Consider the following 22997-nt stretch of genomic DNA (forward strand, 5'->3'; position numbering starts at 1 on the left):
CCAGAATTATACTGCTACAATAGAGACCTATGACTTGCAAAGCCCAAAATATTTACAATCCCCTGACAGAAAAGCTTTCTGAGCACTCTTCTAGTATTAAAAAACAACATTCTAACGTTTTTAAATTATATTTTATCAGGTACACATACAAATTTACGTATTGTTCAAAGGCAGAAAGACAGGAAATTACCTTATGGTAAACTTTTCTAGTTTTCTATTCCAAGCACCACATCAATTATAATTTTAAATATTCACATTTACAAATCACCATGGGCATTCCAGTGATTATACAAGTTAACATGCTGCTTTCAGGGACACTCAGATATTTCAAGTAACAGCTTCTGAGGCAGGATCTCTGTAGGAACCAGAATGCCTGGATTTGAATTCCCAGCTCCCCTGGGCATTTGCTGTTTGACCTTGAAAAATTACTTCAAATTCTGTGTCTCAGTTTCTTCATGTGTAAAATGAAGTTAATAATAGTATCTACCTCACTGTGATAGTCGGAAGTTTAAATTAGGGAATATACATAAACTACTTAGAAGAGTATGTGGCACATACCAAATTCTAAGTGTCTGCAATTAGCATTATTATTGTTGTTGTGTTTTACGTTCTAATGATATTTGATATTTTAGGCAGACGGCAGGCCAATGAAAGTGGTCTCTTACACAAGTTATATTGAAATCATTCTTCATACCACTGAAAGCGGTAGCAAATGGGGAGCATAAGGCCCAGGATATAGCCTCAGGACTTCAAAACACTTTCACTACAGGTGCCTCAGTGGCTCAGTCAGTTAGGCATCTGCTGTGGGCTCAGATCATGATTTTGGGGTCCTGGGATTGAGACCCCAACATCAGGGTTCCTGCTCAGCAGGGAGTCTGCTTCTTCCTTTCTCTCTGCCCCTCCCCCTGCTTGTGCACTCATGTTCTCTCTCTCTCTCTCTCCCTCTCCCTCTCTCTCTCTCTCTCTCAAGTAAAATATTAAAAAAAGGGACGCCTGGGTGTCTCAGCGGTTATGTATCACTTGAACTGGGACTTGGCTCAGGCTTGATCCTGGAGTCCTGGGATCAAGTCCCACATCAGGCTTCCTGCATGGAGCCTGCTTCTCTCTCTGCCCGTGTCTCTGCCTCTCTTTCTGTCTCTTATGAGTAAATAAACAAAAGTTAATTTTTTTTAAATCTTCAAGAAAAAACTTTCAAAAGTTCCACTAGCCAATGGTACTTTCCTCCACTTATAATAATTTTAATTTACCTCCTCTCTATACTACTCAGTGAACAATGCTCATGGACTACAGTGCAAACAGTAACTCCTACACTGAGTGATACATAACTTACATGACCATCAGAGGCAAGGTAAAGCCACTGACGTGGAAATAATGGACTCTTGCTAAACCAATGTTCCCAAATCATTTTATGTTCATATTGTTCATCTTAGCAACTGTTTATGTTAGAGGGCTTTAGCAAGTACTCTGATGAGTAGAGATTAAGGCTCCGTGGTGTGGCATATCAGAAAAGCTGCCCTCAGGGGCACCCGCTGGCTCAGTTAAAAGAACATCCAACGGTTAACCTTCAGTTCCTGTTCAAGCCCCACAATAGATGTAATGATTATATAAAATAAATAAACTTAAAAAAAAACCTGTCCTCAGAGCTTTATAGTTGGTAAAGTGCTGGAACTCTGTAAATCTCAGTTCTGGTTGCATAATGAAGGCAGGCATATTTAGACTGTTTTGCCATAATCAGAAAAAAACAGCATCTGATTGAATACTTTGTCCGATCGGATTAAATGCTTTCAGTTTTACACTTAACTGCTTAAAATACATTTAGAATACAGCTTTGTTATGTCAATGTGTTTCAATCAGAAATTACTGCTATGGTATAAAGTACTTAATTTTATCCTAAAAACTGTTAAGATATTCTCAAATTTAGGCAAGGACAGGTACCATACACATAAAATATTTTCCCTCTTAGATACATTTGTACATAAGAAGACAGAATTATCGCTCATGAAAAAAAATAAAAACAATGTAAAATAAAGGACTAAACTGGTCTGCACAGACTAGATAATACATGTAAAATAAAGGACTAAACTGGTCTGCACAGACTAGATAATACGGGTGAAGAAAGTAAGTTCAGGGGGAGTTACAATAATCAGAGAAAGCCTCATGGAGAATGAGAGACAATGAGCCAGGACTCAATAGTGTAGGATTAGGCAAGAGGAAGGGAAACTAAAAAGACAGAAAGGGTAGAATGAGTAAATAAAAAAGGGTGAGAGATGGTAAAATCACCCCAATTAACTTAAAGGATAAAATCTGATGGCAGAGAAATACAGATGTCCACACAACTAAACCAATGTTCACAGCAGCATTATTAATGGCCACAAAGTGGAAATAACCCAAAGGTGCATTAAATGATGAATGAACAAGGGCGTTAGCCCACAATGGAGGACTGTCTGACCAGAAAAAGAAATGAAGCACTGACAGATGCTAGAACACAGGCGAACCCTGAAAACAGGAAGTGAAAGAAGCGAGTCGCAAAGGACCACACATGGTGTGACTCCCTTTATAGGAAACATTCACAATAGGCAACTCTATGGAGACAAGAAGTAGACTTCTGGTTGCCCGAGGTCAAGGGCAACAGCTAAGGGTTTTTTTTCAGGGTGACGAAAATGTTCTGATGGCAGTGATAGTTGCAAAACCCTATAAATATACTCAGCGACAACAACACATGTTAAATGGGTCAACTGTATGGTAGGTGTATTTATAGCTCAATAAAGCTTTTAAAAAGAGTCAATGGCAGGACCTAGATAATTTTCTTAATTCTCTCTTTTGGCTTTATATACATCATCTGAATATTTCCATGCATTTTAATATATAAATATTAAAAATATAAATATTTTATAATATTTATAAATAAATATATTAAAAATAAATATATAAAAGGAAAAGAAAATGAAGGAAATGCCTCAGTTCCACTAGTCGTAACCTTTCTTTACAAGTTTTCCTGAAATCAGTACAGAGTCTATATCCATCAATAAAAGTGAAGATGAGAAGTAAGACGATTTTCTGAAACATTCCGTTAAACCTTATCTTCTGATTTTATCTAGCTCGCCTCATCATGGTAATAGAGATCTCAGTAGAAAACATTGTTTTTAGGGCACCTGGGTGGCTCAGTTGGTTTAGGCGTCCAACTCATGATTTCAGCTCAGGTCATGATCTCATTGGTGGTGGGTTTAAGCTGGCATGGGGCTCTGTACTCAGCAGGGAATCTCCTGGAGATTCTTTCTCTCTCCCTGTGCCCCTCCCCCTACTCATGAGTGTGCATGGACATGCATTCTTTCTCTCTCTCTCAAATAAATAAATAAATAAATCGTTAAAAAAAATCGTATAGCAGGAGAAAAAAGTCCCTCAATTTCTGTGAATGGGTAAATGCTATAAGGAAAAACATAGAACACAGAGAGAGCAGAATGAAAAGTCAGAATTTAATAAATAAGTGCATGGTGAAGACACTAAAATTATGCTAAATTGAAATGAAAATACAAAAGAAAGTGGTCCATGGAAATTAGCATCCTAAAACATTTATATTATTTAACCAGCTACAGAGGAACTGTTGACATGTTATATGTAATACATATGTGACTTTCGATTTGATCCAATGTTTTTAAATCCTGTACCTCATCTTCTAAATTAATACGATAATGTGATAACTCCGGTGAAGCCTGTGACATACATTGCTTTTTTAGGGCATCAGCCAGTTCTTGTTGAAGTTCTCTCATAACTACCTAATAAGACCTTCTGTTACTGATTTTAGAAATCATCCTATTATTATGTTAATAATATAATTCTAACGTATGTACTTTATCACCACATACATCAACTCACCTTTTATTCCTAGAATGTACACACTGCTAAGTGAATTCAGTTAAAGACACAAAAAGTGTTATCCCTCCTGCCTAGTCAGTATTATGTTACACAGATAATTATTTCAGCCCCACTCTCCATTCCTTGTTGATGAATTTGCAAAGCTTCCCAGCCTGCTGAAGTCTCAAAAAGAAATGGGTATTGTATAGGTGAGACTAGCAGTGGTAAATTCTACATTAATCAAATATTTTCTCTCTTTTTTATTAGAGGCTAAAATTAACTTCTAAGTTCTTCACATACTCAATCCTCTGCTCAAATCCTTCCAATAGGTTACTATCTCAGAACAAATGTGAAGTCATACTAATGGCCCTCAAGCCCCCTACATAACCTGGCTTCTGCCTCCCTCCTGGCCTCAGCTCCTAGAGATCCCTCCCCTGTTCATGCTCACTCCACTCCTGCTATACAAGAATCCTGCCATCCCTCCCTCAGTAGCCTGAAAATGGAGATCCAGTGCCAAATTAATAAATCACAAAGATACAATTCTATTGGAAAATTTTAAGCCCAAATGGTAGTTACCAATGGAGTTTTGAAATGAGCAAATTATTTGAAAAATGCTTAAATTATAAACCGTGGTGGGAAGATGAAATCAAATACAGCTTTGCTAAGTCACCAGTTATCCCAAATTATGATTTAGTGAAAAGTAGATGCCTTCAAAGAGTGAAAAGGTCACAAGAATAAATGATTTGAGACTAAACATTTAAATTTACATAAATAAAAATAAAAGTATGCTAACTGAAAATGCTTAAAAAGCTATCAAAAAAAAGTACTGAGATACAGCACCTACACTTCAGTTCATGTGACAAATCTGGAGTTAGTTGTCAAGGTAATCCACTTATTTGAACCTCAAGGTCAAAACACTCAGGTATGAGCATTTCCACTTATCTGTTCATCATGGTATTAAAACGTGGTGACAAGAATTAAAACTATTTTAGTAGTACTAACAATAAATTATTAATATCAGACTCCTTTCTTTAACAATGTATAACTTAACCTCTTGAAGTTTCTCATAGATGACGTGCATTTTTATTCAAATTAAAGCACCTTTCAGGTCTAATTTTTATTTGCTGGATACAAGTTATGAAGATTCAAAACTGACCCATAATCATTCAGGTCGTGATCTCGGGGTCATGAAGTGGAGCTCTGCACTGGGCATAGAGCCCACTTTGGATTCTCTCTCCCTCTCCATCTGCCCCACTCCCATTTAGGTGCAGGTGCACTATTTCTCTCCAAAAAAAAAAATAGTACTAATAAGCCATAACCAAACATTACTTTGAACTTTCTAATAGGAAGCTTGAAAAATATTTGTCTTTCTGAATACTTACTTCTCTTTCTTCTTTCTCATCTTCATATCTAAATGCTCTTTCCATTATCTGTTTACATTTATTGATTAACTCCTTATTTCTTTCTCGCAGTTGAAGAGCTCGTTTTTCACCTGCAACTCGAACCATTCTTACAATAACCTGAACCTGGTCTTTGAGATAAATTATAGTCTTTTCTTTACATTCCACTCTGCTGTAGGCATCATCTAGTTGCTCTCGGAGCAACATATTTTCACTTTGTAGTTGAGATAATTTCTCTTCTAAGGATTCATGCTTTCCCATGTATTCATTCACTTTACCTTGTTCGTTTTGAGATTTCTGCTCAATTTCCTTCTTCTGACCCTGTGTTTGTTTTGGGTTTCTTTGTAAATGTTCTAAAGCCAACGTCTTTTCTCTGAGAGCATCTCTTGTATACTGCAGCTCAATTTCTAGGGCATTAAGTTTACTTTCGACTTCAGAAAGTTGCTGAGAAAGCACCTCATTGTTATCTTTTAGGTTAGACATCTCAAAGTTCATTTTGTCCTGTAAATGACACCACTCATCTTTTGCTCTCTGGAAAGCAAGTTCTAGGTCTCTTTTTGATGCCTGACTTTGATCACGATCCTGTATAGCTGTAGCGACTCTAGCTCGGTATGATTGAAGTTTTGCTTCCAGTCTTTCTCTGTTTAGCTTTTCATCCTGCAATTTAGAGTTCAGCATGGTATTCTCAGTTGTCACAACATTCAGCTGCCCACTAGATTGGAATACTGTATTTGTTAATGTTACCTCATTCAGTTTTATGGCGTTTTGAAGACTGTCATTCTTTTCTTTTTCAGTTTCAGTGTCTTCACAATACCTCTTTTCCTGCTTCTGATTCCTTATTGTGTCTATTTCCAGTCTTAGCATGGCAAGTTCATCTTGCAACATGCGGTTTTCATGTAACAGACCTTTTTCTTTTTCATGAGGAGGAGAAACCTAAGTAAAACAAGAGTCTTTTAGCTGGAACTCAATAAAATGACATTATCATGATTTTCTCTGAAATCAAAGAATATCCTATGTTTATACAAGGAATGGGTTGCAGTTAAGTGGATATCCAACTGGAAAAACACAAAGTTGGATCCAAGCTCAAACTTTTATACAAGCATAAATTCCCCAAAGTTCAAAAGTTTAATTGAAAGCAATGAATGCATGAAAGGAAAAAGAAATCATGACAAAATCCTAAGAATCTCAGAATTGGAAAGGTCTTTCTCTGGTTTACAACAAACTCAGAAGGCTTGAAAGAAAAAAACTAATACATCTGACTACACTAAAATTGAGTTTATAGTCTCATGTCTAACACAGTCCACAGGAAAACCCTTAGCTCTGCATATATTTGGACAGATTCAATTTCCTAACCTCACTTTGTCCTGAGAATATTCCATACGTATTCGACTTTTCTAACATTTCTATACTCAGTTATAAGAATTTTATCTACTGATAACTAATAAATCTAGGCATTGTACTACAAACATGTCTGCACACATTAATTATCTCTTTTAGTTATCACAATTCAAAAATGGAGAGGTTAAAAATACTAAGTGAGCTACAGGACATTCCCCAGGTCTTTGTACCCACTACCACTATTCTGGCACCAAACTGCAGCTACTTCTCTAGTGTGAATCTTAAATACAAAAGAAGCCTTGTATTTCAGGAGTGGCTGGGTGGCTCAGTCAGTTAAGCCTCTGCCTTCAGCTGAGGTCATGGTCCCCGGATCCTGAGAGCAAGTCCCGTGTCAGGCTCCCTGCTCCACAGAAAGCCTGCTTTTCTCTCTCCCTCTGCCTCCACTCCCCCTGCTTGTGCTCTGTCAAATGAATCCATAAAGTCTTTTAAAAAGAAAAAAAAGCCTTATATTTCAAAATACCAATACTAACTAAGGTAAAATTTATGTAGCTCCTAGAAAAATCATGAGATTATTTGTGGCTGCAACTAATTTTATTTCCTCTTCAGATGTTTAAAATGGCAATAAATGCAGAAGAGGGGAAAATACACTGAGCTATTTTACTAGGAACAAAAGACTTATCAATAAATTATCAGTAAGTATATATTACAGCATATGATTATTTCAAAAGCTCCTTGTAGGGATCCCTGGGTGGTGCAGCGGTTTGGCGCCTGCCTTTGGCCCAGGGCGCGATCCTCGAGACCCGGGATCGAAGCCCACATCGGGCTCCTGGTGCATGGAGCCTGCTTCTCCCTCTGCCTATGTCTCTGCCTCTCTCTCTCTGTGACTATCATAAATAAATAAAAAAATTAAAAAAAAAAAGCTCCTTGTAATGAAATCAGATACTACTTGGAGCAAATTGTTACTCATCTCAAAAGTAGGAGACTAACATCTGAAGTAAGGTCTTAAAACGGGCTACACTTTTCCTCCTGTTCATCAGTGGAAGTGTGAAACTAACCCCTCTATGAATATAGAGGTGGTGAAGGAATTGCCAAAAACTAAAACATATGTTGTTAGTAGCAAGAGTTTTGTGCTTATGGAAAGCTCATAAATTCCATACTATTTTCCAAAATAATAAAAACTTCTACTTCAGATAAGGGCATTATGAATGTCACTATTTGACACCTGCAGACAAATGCATTTAAATTAATGAATGGACTACAAACTTCACTCCTCCCTATATAGACCCGTATGTGTATGTATGTACATATGTATATATGTATATACATACACACACACTCACCCACAAATATATATGTATTCTTTTAAAATCCTCTGTACTTACCATAATGTACAGGGTTGGTTTTTAGAAATATACACATGCATGGAGAAAAATAATAATTCCAAAAAATAAAATATACATACGTACAAATACATACACACGTACTTCAAAATAACTAAAGAAAATACCTCAGAATTCATTTTAGTATGAGACATTTCTGACTCATTTCGTTTGCAAAGGTGATTGTTTAGAATCCCATCTTGGGTGGGGCGGGGGCAAGGTGAGGGAGGAGTAGGGATCCTCAAGCACCTGGCCCCACCAACTTACCTTGATAACTTTCAAATCATCCTGAACACCTACGAATTCGACCTGAGATTGATTGATGATTGATTTTTATTTACTTTTTTACTGGAGCTCGATTTGCCAACATATAGTATAACACCCAGTGCTCATCCCGTCAAGTGCCCCCCCCCTCCCCTGGCAAGTGCCCGACCTGAGATTTTTTTTTAAAGATTTATTTATTTATTTATGATAGAGAGAGAAAGAGAGAGAGAGAGGCAGAGACACAGGAGGAGGGAGAAGCAGGCTCCATGCTGGGAGCCCCACGTGGGACTCGATCCCGGGACTCAGCCCTGGTCAGCCCTGGGTCAAAGGCAGGCGCCAAACCGCTGAGCCACCCAGGGATCCCCCCGAACTGAGATTTAAAGAGAGAACAGTCAGAACGCTACAGAGAGAAGGGTTTTCGCTCCTAACAAGGTAGGGAGGCGGAAAAAAATAAAAAAGAATCAAGTGGGGAGGGGCACCGGAGGAGCCGGGCTGAGGCCTGCAGCGGGGAAAGCCTCCCAGGCGGGTAAGCGCAGCCCTGGAGAAGCAGACAAGTGGGAGCTTTAAAATCCGCCCCGGATTCCTCCGGGATGGAAAGGCGCTCAGCTGGGAACTCCGCCAGGACGTGGGGGGTGGGGACCTCCAGTCTCCGGGGTCACTGACAGAGGAAGTGCGCAGGGTCGAGCGCCCCCCACACCGGCCCAGCTCCGTAAAGGGCTGGAGCGCGCTGCGCGGGGCCTCGGGGAGAAGCCGGTGTGTCGGGAGGGGCTCCGGGAGCCAGACTCCAGCAGCGCAGGCCCCGGACCCCAGGGGACACAGCCGGGATCCTGCTCTCCCCGGGACAGGCCGAGGCGGGGAGGGCCCAGGACAGCGAGGACACTCCTGCCCCTCCTGCCCCGGGAGCATCCAGGCCCCTGTGGACTGGGAGATGGGGGGAGTCACTGCAGGGGGCGCCCTCCAGGGCCAGGGAGACCTGGCCGCTGCCGGTGTGGTTGTCCCTCCTGGTGTCACCCGGTGCCTGGGAGAGGCGTGGCCGCCAGGGGACACGGGCCTCACGGGAGGTCAGGTCGGCTCCCCGTGACCCTGCACCCAGCAGGGGGCGGGGCAGCTCCCCAAGGTACATACACCTGAGAATCGGCACAGCCCGCCCCTCCCCCAGAAGACCAGCTGGAAGGACAGGGGAAGAGCAAGTTCCCCACCCAGCAGCGCTGGAAAGCTCCAGGGGAAGTCGAGGGATCTACAGTATATAGAACTAGAGGGTACCCCTCTTCCCCGCCCCCCCACCCATGTTCCAGTACAACTCATTTTTATATCAGACTGTAAGTTTCCAATTTTCTTTCTCTTTTCCCACCTTAACTACAATATTTTGCCACCTCTTCATTTTCAGGTTTCTTCCTTTTTGACTCATATTTTTACAATTACACGTCTTAGATAGATTTTCCACTTCTAGATTCCCTTCAACATACTCAACTTAATTTTGGGAGCTAGACGAGATATGTTTTGTGTGTGTGTGCTTTTTTTGTTTTCTCTACCTCATTTTGTTCTACAATGGCACAATACCTTCTAAAACAGGACGAGCATGCACCCAGAACCAAGTGGTATACCGTGCTGGTTCATTCTGTGAGACTATATTCTCTCTTCGTTCCCATTCTGCCCCCCTTTTTATCTCATTTATGTTTTGGGGAACAATGTTGGGTCTCTCTACAAGTATTTCTGGTTTATAGAAATTTGGGACTCAGTATCTTCTAACATACAGAACTTAATACACCCAGGACCAAGAGGATCACCCCCTAGGACCCCTCAGGTAGACTACATTCTCCCTCCACTACAACTTCATCACCACCACCATGTCCCAGTCCCCCCCAACATTTTATTTTTCTACTTCTTTTTTTCTTTTTCCCCTCTTTACCTTTGCTTTTTTTTCTCTTTTTTTCTTCCTTGGCATTCTTGGCCTTTTATTTTCTACTACTTGGTTTTAAAATTTGTTTTTCACTTTAGTGGTCATTTTGTGTTATTTTGTTCTTCTCTTCGTTTTCAATTTCATGTCATGGAACAGTCAGAATCATCGAAGGATAAGAAACCTTGGGTGGCTCAGTGGTTTAGTGCCTGCCTTCAGCTCAAGGCATGATCCTGGAGTCCCAGGATCAAGTGCCACATCAGGCTCCCTGCATGGAGCCTGCTTCTCCCTCTGCTTGTGTCTCTGCCCCTCTCTCGGTGTCTCTCATGAATACATAAATGAAATGTTTAAAAACAATCATCTAAGGTGAAATTGACTTAGATTGTGGTTGATATTCTTGACTCAGCCCGTTCATACAGCCACTCTGCAGTGAGCAAAATGACTAGAAGGAAGCTCTCACCACAAAAGAATCAGAAACAGTACTCTCTTCCACAGACTTATAGAATTTGAATTACAATTTGATGTCAGAAAGCCAATTCAAAAGCACAATTATAAAGCTAGTGGTGGCTCTGTAAAAAAGCAGAGAGTATTAAAGAAACTTCATGACTGCAGAATTTTGATCTACTTAGTCCAAAATTAAAAATTAATTAAATGAGATGCAATCCAAACTGAAGGTCCTAACAATGAGGGTTAATGAGTTAGAGGAAAGAGTGAGTGCCACAGAAGACAAGTTGATGGCAAAGAGGAAAGCTTAAGAGAAAACAGAAAAACAATTAAAAGACCATGAGGAAAAGTTAAGGGAAATAATCGAGAGCCTCAGAAGGAAAAAATATACGCATAATTGGGGTTCCACAGGAGGGCCAGAGGGCCAGAAAGGATATTTGAACAAATCATACCTGTGAACTTCCCTAATTTTGGGGAGGGAAAAAGGCATTCAGGTCCAGGAGATAGAGAGGTCCCCCACCAAGGGGAAGGGAAAAAAAGCAGAACTCGACATTTAATGGTGAAACAAGCAAATTCCAAAGAAAAAGAAAGTCCTTAAAACAGCAAGAAACAAGAGATTTCTAACTTATATGGGGAGAAATATTAGATTAACAGCAGACCTCTCCACAGAGATCTGGCAGGCCAGAAACAGCTGGCAGGAAATATTCAGGGTTCTACATGACAAGAACATGCAGCCAAGAATACTCTATCCAGTGAGCCTTTGGTTCAGAATAGGATAAAGAGCTTCTAAGATAGGCAGAAGCTGAAAGAATATGTGACCACCAAACCAGCTCTGCAAGTAATACTAATGGGGACCCTGTAAAAGAAAGAGGAAGCCCAAAGAAATAATCCACAAAAGCAGGGACTGAATAGACATTACAATGACAGTAAATTAACATCTTTCAATAGGTACTCTGAATGTGAATGGGCTAAATGATCCCATCAAAAAACGCAGGGTTTCAGACTGGATAAAAAAATCAAGACCCATCTATTTGCTGTCTACAAGAGACTCATTTTAGATATAAGGACACCTACAGCATGAAAATAAAAGGTTGGAGAACCATTTACCATTCACATGGTCTTCAAAAGAAAGCAGGGGTAGCCATCCTTATATCAGATAAATTAAAGTTTATCCCAAAGACTGCAGTTAAGAGATGAAGAGGGACACTATATCATACTTGAAGGGTCTATCCAACAAGAAGATCTAACAATCATGAATATTTATGCTTCTAATGTGGGAGCTTCCAAGTCTATCAATGAATTAATAACCAAAGTAGGGGCATACTTAGATAATAATACACTAGTAGTAGGAGACTTAAACACGGCACGTTCTGCAAATGACAGATCTTCTAAGCACAACATCTCCAAAGAAACAAGAGCTTTAAATGATACACTACACCACATGGATTTCACAGATATTTACAGAACTTTACATCCAAAAGCAACTGAATACATAGTCTTCTCATGGAACTTTCTCAGAATAGGCCACCGGATACCAAAACATTGGGACTGTCCCCTGCATATTTTCAGACCACAATGCTTTGAAACTAGAACTCAATCACAAGAAGAAATCTGGAAGAAACGCAAACACAGGGAGGAGAAAGACCATCCTGCTGAAAGATGAATGGGTCAACCAGAAAATTAGAGAAGAAATAAAAAGATTCATGGAAACTAATGAAAATGAAGATACAACCATTCAAAATCCTTGGGATACAGCCAAAGCAATCCTAAGCAGGAAATGCATTGCAATACAAGCATCCCTCAAAAGATTGGAAAAAAACTTCAAAGACACAAGCTAACCTTGCACCTAAAGGAATTGGAGAAAGAACAGTAAATAAAACCTACACCAAGCAGAACAGAGAGAGTGAAGATTTGAGCAGAACTCAATGAAATAGAGACCAGAAGAACTGTGGAACAGATCAACAAAACCAGAGGTTGGTTCTTTGAAAGGAAGAATAAGATACGTAAACCATTAGCCAGCCTTTTAAAAAACAAAGGAGAAAAGACTCTAATTAATAAAATCACGAATGAAAAAGGAGAGATCACCACCAATACCAAGGAAAACCTAACCAAAGAGATAAAGGATTTATACCCTAACAACTACAGAACACTTCTGAAAGAAATCCAGGAAGACACAAAGAGATGGAAAAATATTCCATGCTCATGGATTGGAAGAATTAATATTGTCAAAATGTCTATGCTAACCCAGGGCGATTTACATTCAATGCTTTCCTATCCACATACCATGGACTTTCTTCACTTTCTTCAGAAAGCTGGAATAAATAATCTTAAGATTTGTGTGGAATCAGAAAAAACCCCGAACAGCTAGGGGAATATTGAAAAAGAAAACCAGAGCTGGGGACATCACAATGCCGGATTCCAAGTTGTCTTACAAAGCTTTGATCATCAAGACAGTGTGGTACTGGCACAAAACCAGACAAATAGATCAATAGAACAGAAGAGAGAATCCAGAAATGGGCCCTCGAATCCATGGTCAAATTATATTTGACAAAGCAGCAAAGACTATCCACTGGAAAAAGGACGCTCTCTTCAATAAATGGTGCTGGGGGGGATTCCTGGGTGGCGCAGTGGTTTGGCGCCTGCCTTTGGCCCAGGGCATGATCCTGGAGACCCGGGATCGAATCCCACATCAGGCTCCCGGTGCGTGGAGCCTGCTTCTCCCTCTGCCTATGTCTTTGCCTCCCTCTCTCTCTCTCTGTGACTATCATAAATAAATAAAAAATAATAATAATAAAATAAATAAATAAAATAAATGGTGCTGGGAAAACTGGACAGCCACGTGCAGAAGAATGAGACTAGACCACTCTCTTGCACCACACGCAAAGATAAACTCAAAATGGAGGAAAGATCTAAACGTGAGACAGGAATCCATCAGAATCCTAGAGGAGGGATCCCTGGGTGGCGCAGTGGTTTGGCGCCTGCCTTTGGCCCAGGGCGCGATCCTGGAGACCCAGGATCGAATCCCACGTCGGGCTCCCGGTGCATGGAGCCTGCTTCTCCCTCTGCCTGTGTCTCTGCCTCATTCTCTCTCTCTCTCTCTGTGAGTATCACAAATAAATAAAAATTAAAAAAGAAAAAAAAAAGAATCCTAGAGGAGAACACAGGCAACAGCCTTTGTAAACTCGGCCACTGCAGCTTCTTGCAAGATAGATCTATGAAGGCAAAGGGAAACAATAGCAAAAATAAACCATTGGGACCTCATCAAGATAAAAATCTTCTGCACAGCAAAAGAAACAGTCAACAAAACTAAAAGATAACCTACAGAATGGGAGAAGTTATTTGCAAATGACCTATCAGGTAAAGGGCTAGTATCCAAGATCTATAAAGAACTTAGTACACTCAACAGCAAAGAAACAATCCAATCATGAAATGGGCAAAAGACATGAGCAGAAATTTCACCAAAAAAGACATACAAATGGCCAACGAGCACATGAGAAAACACTCCACATCACTTGCCATCAGGGAAATACAAATCAAAACCACAATGAGATACCATGTCACACCAGTGAGAATGGGGAAAATTAACAAGACAGGAAACAACAAATGTTGCAGAGGAGGTGGAGAAAGGGGAACCCTCTTGTACTGTTGGTGGGAATGTGAACTGGTGCAGCCACTATGGAAAACTGTGTGGAGGTTCCTCAAAGAGTTAAAAATAGAGCTACCCTATGACCCAGCAATAGCACCACTCGGGATTTACCCCAAAGATAGAGATGCAGTGAAAAACCGCGACACCTGCACCCCAATGTTTATAGCAGCATTTTCCAGAATAGCCAGACGGTGGATGCAGCCTGAGTATCCATCAAATGATGAATGGATATAGAAGATGTGGTCTATATATAAAATGGAATATTACTCAGTCCCTAGAAATGACAAATAACCAGCATTTGCTTCAATGTGCACGGAACTTCAATGTGCATGGAACAAACTAGGGGTGGTGGAAGGGGAGGAGGGCAGGGGGTGGGGGTGAATGGGTGACGGGCACTGAGGGGGGCACTTGACGGGATGAGCACTGGGTGTTAGTCTGTATGTTGGTAAATTGAACACCAATAAAAAATAAATTTATTATAAAAACAAGAAGTAAAGAAGAGCAATATAGTAAAGAAGTTGAAATCAAACAACTTCAACTTAATCTTAGAAGACGAAACTTGGAATTGAAGGGTGTAAAAAATAATTTGAATCAGGTAAATTTTTGGCAGTAATTGTATATTTCCATCAATATTATTTATAGTATCCCTTTGATATAATACATATTGTTAGGCTTCAAATAGATTAAACATTTCATTTTAACCTAATAGCAACCATGATCTTTGTAGCCACAATTACTACCTTATTGGAATTCTTGGCCTCTCACATATGCCCTATGTATATATTTTGAATGAAGGGATGGAAGGTAAAATGAGATAAATGTTATATTGATTTATTGATTTATGGAATTGTATTTATTTTTACACAGAGCATGGGCTGGGGGGAAAGGAGTAGAGGGAGAGGGAGGGAAATGAATCTCCAGCAGACTCTGGTTCTGAGTCTCATGATCTGAGTCTCCAGCCTCACCTGGTTCGGAGTCTCGTGATCGTGAGATCATGACCTGAGCCATAAAAAGAGTTGGACACTTAACCCACTGAGCCCCCAGGTGTCCCAGTTTTGAATTTTTTAATGTTGAAATATGAGCTAGATTTCCTTGAGATGCTGATGAAGCTAGTTAAATGTTTTACACAGAAATTTTATTTCACAATACTATGTCTACTTGTATTTTTACTCTATGGTACATTTTGCTGTCATTTAATTTAAAATTTGAATTATTCATTGAGGATGAAAAGCCTTGTTATAAAAAAGGCCACTCTTGAACATTTTTTTTTAAGTTCTCTTAAGCCTTTTGACTTTTTTTTTTTAATGATAAGATCCAAAATCCTAATGAAAATGTGTCTCTAGGTTATAGAAGAGCAAAATGATGTTCAGAGGCAGCTTTCGCGAGAACAGAATGCCCAGAGTATTACATGATGGAATACTATTTTTTTTTGTATATTTGTTATTGGAGTTCGATTTGCCAACATACAGCATAACACCCAGTGCTCACCTGTCAAATGCCCCCTCAGTGACCGTCACCCAGTCTCCCCACCCCCCGCCCACCTCCCCTTCCACTATCCCTTGTTCATTTCTCAGAGTTAGGAGTCTCTAATGTGTTGTCACCCTCTCTACTTTTTCCCACTGATTTTCTCTCCTTTCCCCTATAATCCTTTTCAGTATTTTTATAGTCCCCATAGAGTGAAACCATATGATGTTTGTCTGTCTATGATTGACTTACTTCACTCAGCTCTTCTTTACTTCTTAATTGCTCCTTAATATTTATATATAAAATTTCAGCACTTCTTCTTTTTTCTTTTTCTTGTTTTAAGGTCAATCTGCAAATGCATGTGTTCATTTTAAAATTTGTTTTGTTAGCAATAAAACTTTTATTTTATGATCTGGTTCCACATATGTTGGTTCATTATCCAAAGGAAATTTTTCTGTTCTCAATTTTTTTCCCTTTCTAGGGCTCATGTTTTTCAATTTATCACTTCAATATCTTCAAAAAGATATATAGTTTAAAAGAAGCAATGAGAAAGCATTTTGCAACTTAGTAAGTTTTAGTCAGTAATAACTCTGGGAGATGTTGTAAGCAAAGGAATTCTGAAATTATTTAAGAAAGGGTTCAAAATTGTCATTTTTCTCCACAAAGTCATAATTACACTTCAATTAAGACAAATCATTTCATTACTAATTAAAAAGAGAAGTTGCTGTTTATCAACAATTTTATAAATTCACTAGAAATACATTTTTATTTCACAAAACATCACAGGTACCTCTAAAAATGATCTTCAGTGTAAGACAGCATCAGCAGATGTCGTTTACACACCATACACCTGCAGATGACTCTGATCCAGCACTAGACTAGGGAGCCTAAAATCTATTGCCCATGCTTTTTATGTTTCTTATTCTGTAATATTCTCAACCTTGTTGATCATTATGTATTTTATAAATCATTTGAAAACTCCTTTGAAAACATCACAGGATCCATATTAATTAAGTAAAGAATAGAGTAAGATGTGCTTTCAGCATAGACTTTTGAATTAATTTTCTTTATATATGTGAGAAATGTTAAAAAAAAACTTAACCATTAATCATTTTTCCATTTTACTTTTTAACCCCTGCATATGTTAAGAATAAACCAATTTTTCTGTCTTGAGAAAAATTGGCCATTTCACACTCTGTTGGGGGGCATATAATATAAAATTCCCTGAGAACAATTTAAAAATATGGATCAGAGACCTCTACTAAATATTTTTATACATTAACACAATACTATATTAAAGTATTTATTCCAATTAACCAAGACTGTAGAAACAGAATTAAATAAAAGACATTCCTTATAGCATTAATTAAACTATAGGAAAATGGAAAACAACCAAAATTCAATTTGTTAAATAATGAGGTTTACATATGATGGACTTCTACATGGTCATTAAAATTATGCTTTAGAATATACATTAAATTATTAGAAGTATTCACTGTTAAAACCTTGCAGTATTATTTCAAAGAATCTCACACTTTACAACTTTTTTTAAAAAAAAAATTGGAGTTCAATTTGCCAACATACAGCATATCACCCAGTGCTCACCCCGTCAAGTGCCCCCCCTTAGTGCCCATCAGCCAGTCACCCCAGCCTCCACTCACCTCCCTTTCCACTACACCTTGTTCGTTTCCCAGAGTTACGTGTCTCTCATGTTCTGTCACCCTCACTGATATTTCCCTCTCATTTTCTCTCCTTTCCCCTTTATTCCCTTTCATTAATTTTTATATTCCCCAAATGAATGAGACCATATAATGTTTGTCCTTCTCCGATGGACTTATTTCACTCAGCATAATACCCTCCAGTTCCACCCACGTGGAAGCAAATGGTGGGTATTTGTCGTTTCTAATGGCTGAGGAATATTCCATTGTATATACATAGACCACTGCTTCTTTACCCATTCGTCTTCTGATACTTCACATTTCTAATGGAGTTTCCTTCCCTATAAAATCCCAGAAGGCAAATTAGCAATTACAAAACTTCTCCTACACATCTGCAGCATAAAAGTAAGTATTTCAAGGGGTTCCTGGCTGGCTCAGTTGACAGAGCATGTGACTCTTGATCTCAGAGTTGTGAGTTCAAGCCCCACGCTGAGTGTGGAGTCTATTAAAAAAAAAAAAAAGTAAATAGTTGAAATATTTCCTTAAAACCAAGATGTCATACCTTAAACTGTAGAGTTCTCGTTCCCATTTCACTTTTTGATGCTCTAACTGAGATTTCATTTCTTTTGTTTCTGATAGCAACTGTTCTAGTCCATTGACCTTATATTCCACTTGTAAAATTTTTCTTGTAAGTTGTTCACAGTCTTTTCTTTTTAATTCTATTGATCTTTTGTATTTAAGAATTGCATTCTGGATTGTCAATACGCTAACAGAATCTACACCAGAGGAAAAACAAAAACAGAAATAAAATACAGGAGGCATCAGGGTGGGTCAGGTGGTAAAGCATCCAATTATTGGTTTTGGCTGAGGTCATGATCTCACAGTTGTGGGATTGAACCTGGCACTGGGTGCTGCACTCAGCACAGAGTCTGCTTAAGGTTCTTTACCCCCTCGTTCCCTCCCTCTCTGTTCCTCTCCCCATCTCCTGCTCATGCTCTCTCACAAATTTGTTCTTTTAAAAAGTAAAATAAAACAATATGAGTATTTTTTGCATATAAGGGACCGAGCATGTTCACATTAACTCATTCATACATGAAATAAATATTGAGTAACTTCAACGTAAAGAGATTATACCAGGTGCCTGGGTGGCTCAATCGGTGGGTGTCTGCCTTCGGCTCAGGTCATGATCTTGGTGTCCTGGGATCAAGCCACATGGTGGGCTCCCTGCTTAGTAGGGAGTCTGCTTCTCCCTCTTCCTCTGCCTCTCTCCCTGCTCATGCTCTCTCTCTCAAATAAATGAATAAAATCTTATTATCAATAGAACTTTAAAATCTTTTAAAAAGAAAAGAAAACATGACTGAAACCTTTCTAAACTGAATGAAAACTATAATCCCACAGACCCACAAAGGATCTGGCTAGGAGAGAAGAAATGGAAGTAAACTATTGTAATTTTAAAAAAAGATTTTATTTATTTATTCATGAGAGACATGGAGAGAGAGAGAGGCAGAGACACAGGCAGAGGGAGAAGCAGGTTCCCTGAGATAGCCTGATGTGGGACTTGATACAAGGACCCTGGGATCACACCCTGAGCCAAAGGTAGATGCTCAACCACTAAGCTACTCACGTGTTCCCTATTGGAATTTTCTTAAACTACATATAATGTGGTATAACACTACAAGAAGGTGGACTGTGATGCTTGAGTCATATGCTTTAAACCCTAAAGCAATCACTAAAATAGCAAATCTTAAGCTTTGTTAAGTAATAAACAAAGCCCATACATACACATATGTGTATATTTATATATAAGTATAAATTGAACTCGTAAAAATTAGTTTATTAATCTAAAAGAAAGCAGAAAGCAAAGAAAATGGGAACAAAGCAGGTCAAACGGAAAGCAAACAGGATGAGAGATTTATATCAACTGTATCAATAATCAGAGTAAATGAAAATTGTCAAAAAATAAAAGAAAGAAAGAAAATGGTCTAAAAGCCTCGATTAAAAGGCAGACTGTCAGAATGGATAAAAATGTAAGAGACAACCATAGGCTGCCTATAAAAAATTCAATTTATATGTAAAGACACACACACACAAATTAAAATAAATAAATAAATAAATAAATAAATGTAAAGACACAAATTTGTGAAAAGGACAAAAATAAGGATATACCACACTCACACTTGACAAAAGAAGGCTGAGCTTGAGTAGCAATATTAATGCCAGGCAAAATAGATTTCAAAGCAATATATATTCTCGTGATGTATAAGGTCATTTGTTAATGATGAAAGGGTCGACAAATAAGCATAACAAACCTAAATGCTTTTGAATCTATTAATAACATCAAAATACATAAGGCAAAAATCAACAGAACTGCAAAGAGAAACAGGCAAATTTACAATTTTAGTCTGAGATTTTAATAGGCAGAAAATCATCAAGGATATAGAAGACTTGACCACCACCATCTTTCTCAAGTATCCATGGAGCATTTACCAAAAGAGATTATATTCTGGGTCATAAAATAAACCTTAATAAAGGGAGTTAAGTCAAAAGGATTGAAGTCATGAAAGTGTGTTCTGTGACCACAAAGTGATCAAATTAGAAATGAAGAACAAACCTACCTCTGGAAAATACTCAAATACTTGCAAACTGATTAATAATGCACATCTAAATAACCCCTGGGTCTGGGTACCTAGGTGGCTCAATGGATTAAGTGTCTGCCTTTAGCTCAGGTCATGATCTCCGGGTCCTGGGATTGAGCCCCATGTTGGGCTTCCCACTCAGAGGGAAGGACGCTTACCCCTCTGGACCTCCCTTCGCCTATGCGCTCTCTTTCTCTCTCTCTCCTTCTCTTTCAAATACATAAAAATCTTTTAAAAACCCTTGGAATAAAGAAGTAATGAAAAAAGAAATTACAAAGTATCACATATTGAATGAAAATAAAAACATAATATGTTAAAAATTTCTGGAATCCTCCAAGAATAGCACTCATCTCACCATTTATAGCACTGAGGTATATATTAAAAAGAGAAGGAGGCGGGGCAAGATGGCAGAAAAGTAGGGTCCCGAAGTCACCAGTCCCCACCAACTTACCTAGATAACTTTCAAATCATCCTGAAAACCTATGAATTCGGCCTGAGATTTAAAGAGAGAAGAGCTGGAATGCTACAGTCAGAAGAGTTCGCGCTTCTATCAAGGTAGGAAGACGGAAAAACATAAAGAAATAAAAAAGCATCCAAGGGGGAGGAGCCCCCATGAGGAGCCAGGCAAAGGCCACGCAGCTAGTGCCCCCAGGACAGGAAAGCCCAGTCCTGGAGAAGCAGAAATTTTACCAATCTTCCTGGAAGGAAAGGCGCTTGCAGGGAGCTCGGGCAGGATCCCAGAAGGGGTACAGATGCCCTCAGGCTCCCAGGGGCACTAAAAGAGCAACTGCACTCTGGGGGAGATCCCTCCACACACTACAGGCTGAGCTCCCTAAAGGGCTGGACGCCGCGCCCAGTGGGGCCCCAGGAGCAGCTCAGGTGGCGGCCACTGTGCGGCCCCGGGAATGTGATTCCAGCGGTGCAGACCCCAGAACCCAGGGCACCGGGGACACAGCCCAGGATCCGGCACTCCCCCCGGGGCAGGTAGAGGCCGGGAGGACACAGGGCAGCAAGGATGCTCCTGCTGCCACGCGGCCCCGAGCTGTGCAAATCTACGCCCCCTGCCCCCGGACCACCCAGGCCCCTGCGGACTGGGAGCTGTGGTAGTTACTGTGGGAGCTGACTCAAGAGATGGAGAGCTGGCTGCCGCCACTCTTGTTGTTCCTCCTGCTGTCACCTTGTACCTGGGACTGAACAGGAGCTTCACAGGATAAACAGCTTGCACTGAGCCCTGCACCTGGCAAGGGGCTGGGCAGCTCCCCCAGGTGCACACACCTGAGAATCACCACAGCGGGCCCCTCCCCCAGAAAACCAGCTGGAAGGACAGGGGAAAAAGCATTGACCAAGCAGCACTGGAAAGTCCCAGGGGAAGTCAAGGGATTTATAGTATATAGAATCAGAGGATACCTCCTCTTGCTTTTTGTTTTCTGTTTGTCCTCCCCCTTGCCCCCCTTTCCTCTCTTTTTCTCCTTTTTCCAGTACAACTTTTTTTTGGCCACTCTGCATTGAACAAAATGACTAGAAGGAAAAACTCACCTCAAAAGAAAGAATCAGAAACAGTCCTCTCTCCCACAGAGTTACAAAATCTGGATTACAATTCAATGTCAGAAAGCGAATTCAGAAACACAATTATAAAGCTACTGGTGGCTCTAGAAAAAAGCATAAAGGACTCAAGAGACTTTATGACTGCAGAATTTAGATCTCATCAGGCAGAAATTAAAAATCAATTAAATAAGATGCAATCCAAACTGGAGGTCCTAACAATGAGGGTTAAAGAGGTAGAAGAACCAGTGAGTGACATAGAAGACAAGTTGATGGCAAGGAAGGAAGCTGAGGAAAAAAAGAGAAAAACAATTAAAGGGTCATGAGGAAAGGTTAAGGGAAACAAATGACAGCCTCAGAAGGAAAAATCTAGTTTAACTTAGGGTTAATAGGGGTTCCAGAGGCCACCGAAAGAGACAGAGGACCAGAAAGCATATTTGAACAAATCATAGCTGGGAACCTCTCTAACGTGGGAAGGGAAACAGGCAACCAGATCCAGGAGATAGAGAGATCGCCCCCTGAAATCAATAAAAACCACTCAACACCTCGATAGTTAACAGTGAAACTTGCAAATTCCAAAGATAAAGAAAAGATCCTTAAAGCAGCAAGAGACAAGAGATTCCTAACCTTTATGGAGAGAAGTATTAGGATAACAGCAGACCTCTCCACAGAGACCTAGCAGGCCAGAAAGGGCTGGCAGGATATAGTCAGGGTCCTAAATGAGAAGAACCTGCAGCCAAGAATACTTTATCCAGCAAGGCTCTCATTCACGATAAAAGGAGACAGAAAGAACTTCCAAGACAGGCAGGAACTGAAAGAATATGTGACCACCAAACCAGTTCTGAAAGAAATATAAAGGGGGACTCTGTAAAAGAAAGAGGAAGTCCAAGGAAACAATCCACAAAAACAGGGACTGAATAGGTATCATGATGGCACTAAATTCATAACTTTCAAGAGTAACTCTGAACATGAATGGGCTTATTGACCCCATCAAAAGGCGCAGGGTTTCAGACTGGATAAAAAGAGCAAGACCCATCTATTTGCTGTCTATAAGAGACTCATTTTAGACCTAAGAACACCTACAGCCTGAAAATAAAAGGTTGGAGAACCCTTTACCATTCAAATAGTCCTCAAAAGAAACCAGGGATACCTATCCTTATATCATCTAAATTAAAGTTTATCCCAAAGACTGTAGTGAGAGATGAAGAGGGACACTATATCATACTTAAAGGATCTCTCCAACAAGAGGACCTAACAATCATGAGTATTTATGCCCCGAATGCGGGAGCTGCCAAGTATAACAGTCAATTAGTAACCAAAATTAAGACATACTTAGCTAATAGTACACTAAAACGGGGAGATTTTAACATGTCGCTTTCTGTAAATGACACATCTTCTAAGCCCAATATCTCCAAAGAAACAAGAGCTTTCAATGATGCACTGCACCAGATGGATTTCACAGATATTTACAGAACTT

The 22997-nt window shown here is 39.7% G+C and overlaps 1 protein-coding gene across 1 annotated transcript in view; it reads right to left on the reverse strand.

Annotated features, from left to right (window-relative positions):
• Positions 1-22997, reverse strand: part of LOC144309890 (ankyrin repeat domain-containing protein 26-like) — a 144449-nt gene that overhangs the window by 43197 nt on the left and 78255 nt on the right. The window contains exons 18-20 of the mRNA XM_077890860.1: positions 17905-18118; positions 15937-16033; positions 5235-6185 (exon numbers count right to left, since the gene is read on the reverse strand). Of these exons, the coding sequence (XP_077746986.1) occupies positions 5235-6185; positions 15937-16033; positions 17905-18118 (1262 nt within the window). The remainder of the gene's footprint in view (positions 1-5234; positions 6186-15936; positions 16034-17904; positions 18119-22997) is intronic.

Source organism: Canis aureus, unplaced genomic scaffold (assembly GCF_053574225.1).
Source record: "Canis aureus isolate CA01 unplaced genomic scaffold, VMU_Caureus_v.1.0 ptg000239l_RagTag, whole genome shotgun sequence".
Classification (NCBI taxonomy): domain Eukaryota; kingdom Metazoa; phylum Chordata; class Mammalia; order Carnivora; family Canidae; genus Canis; species Canis aureus.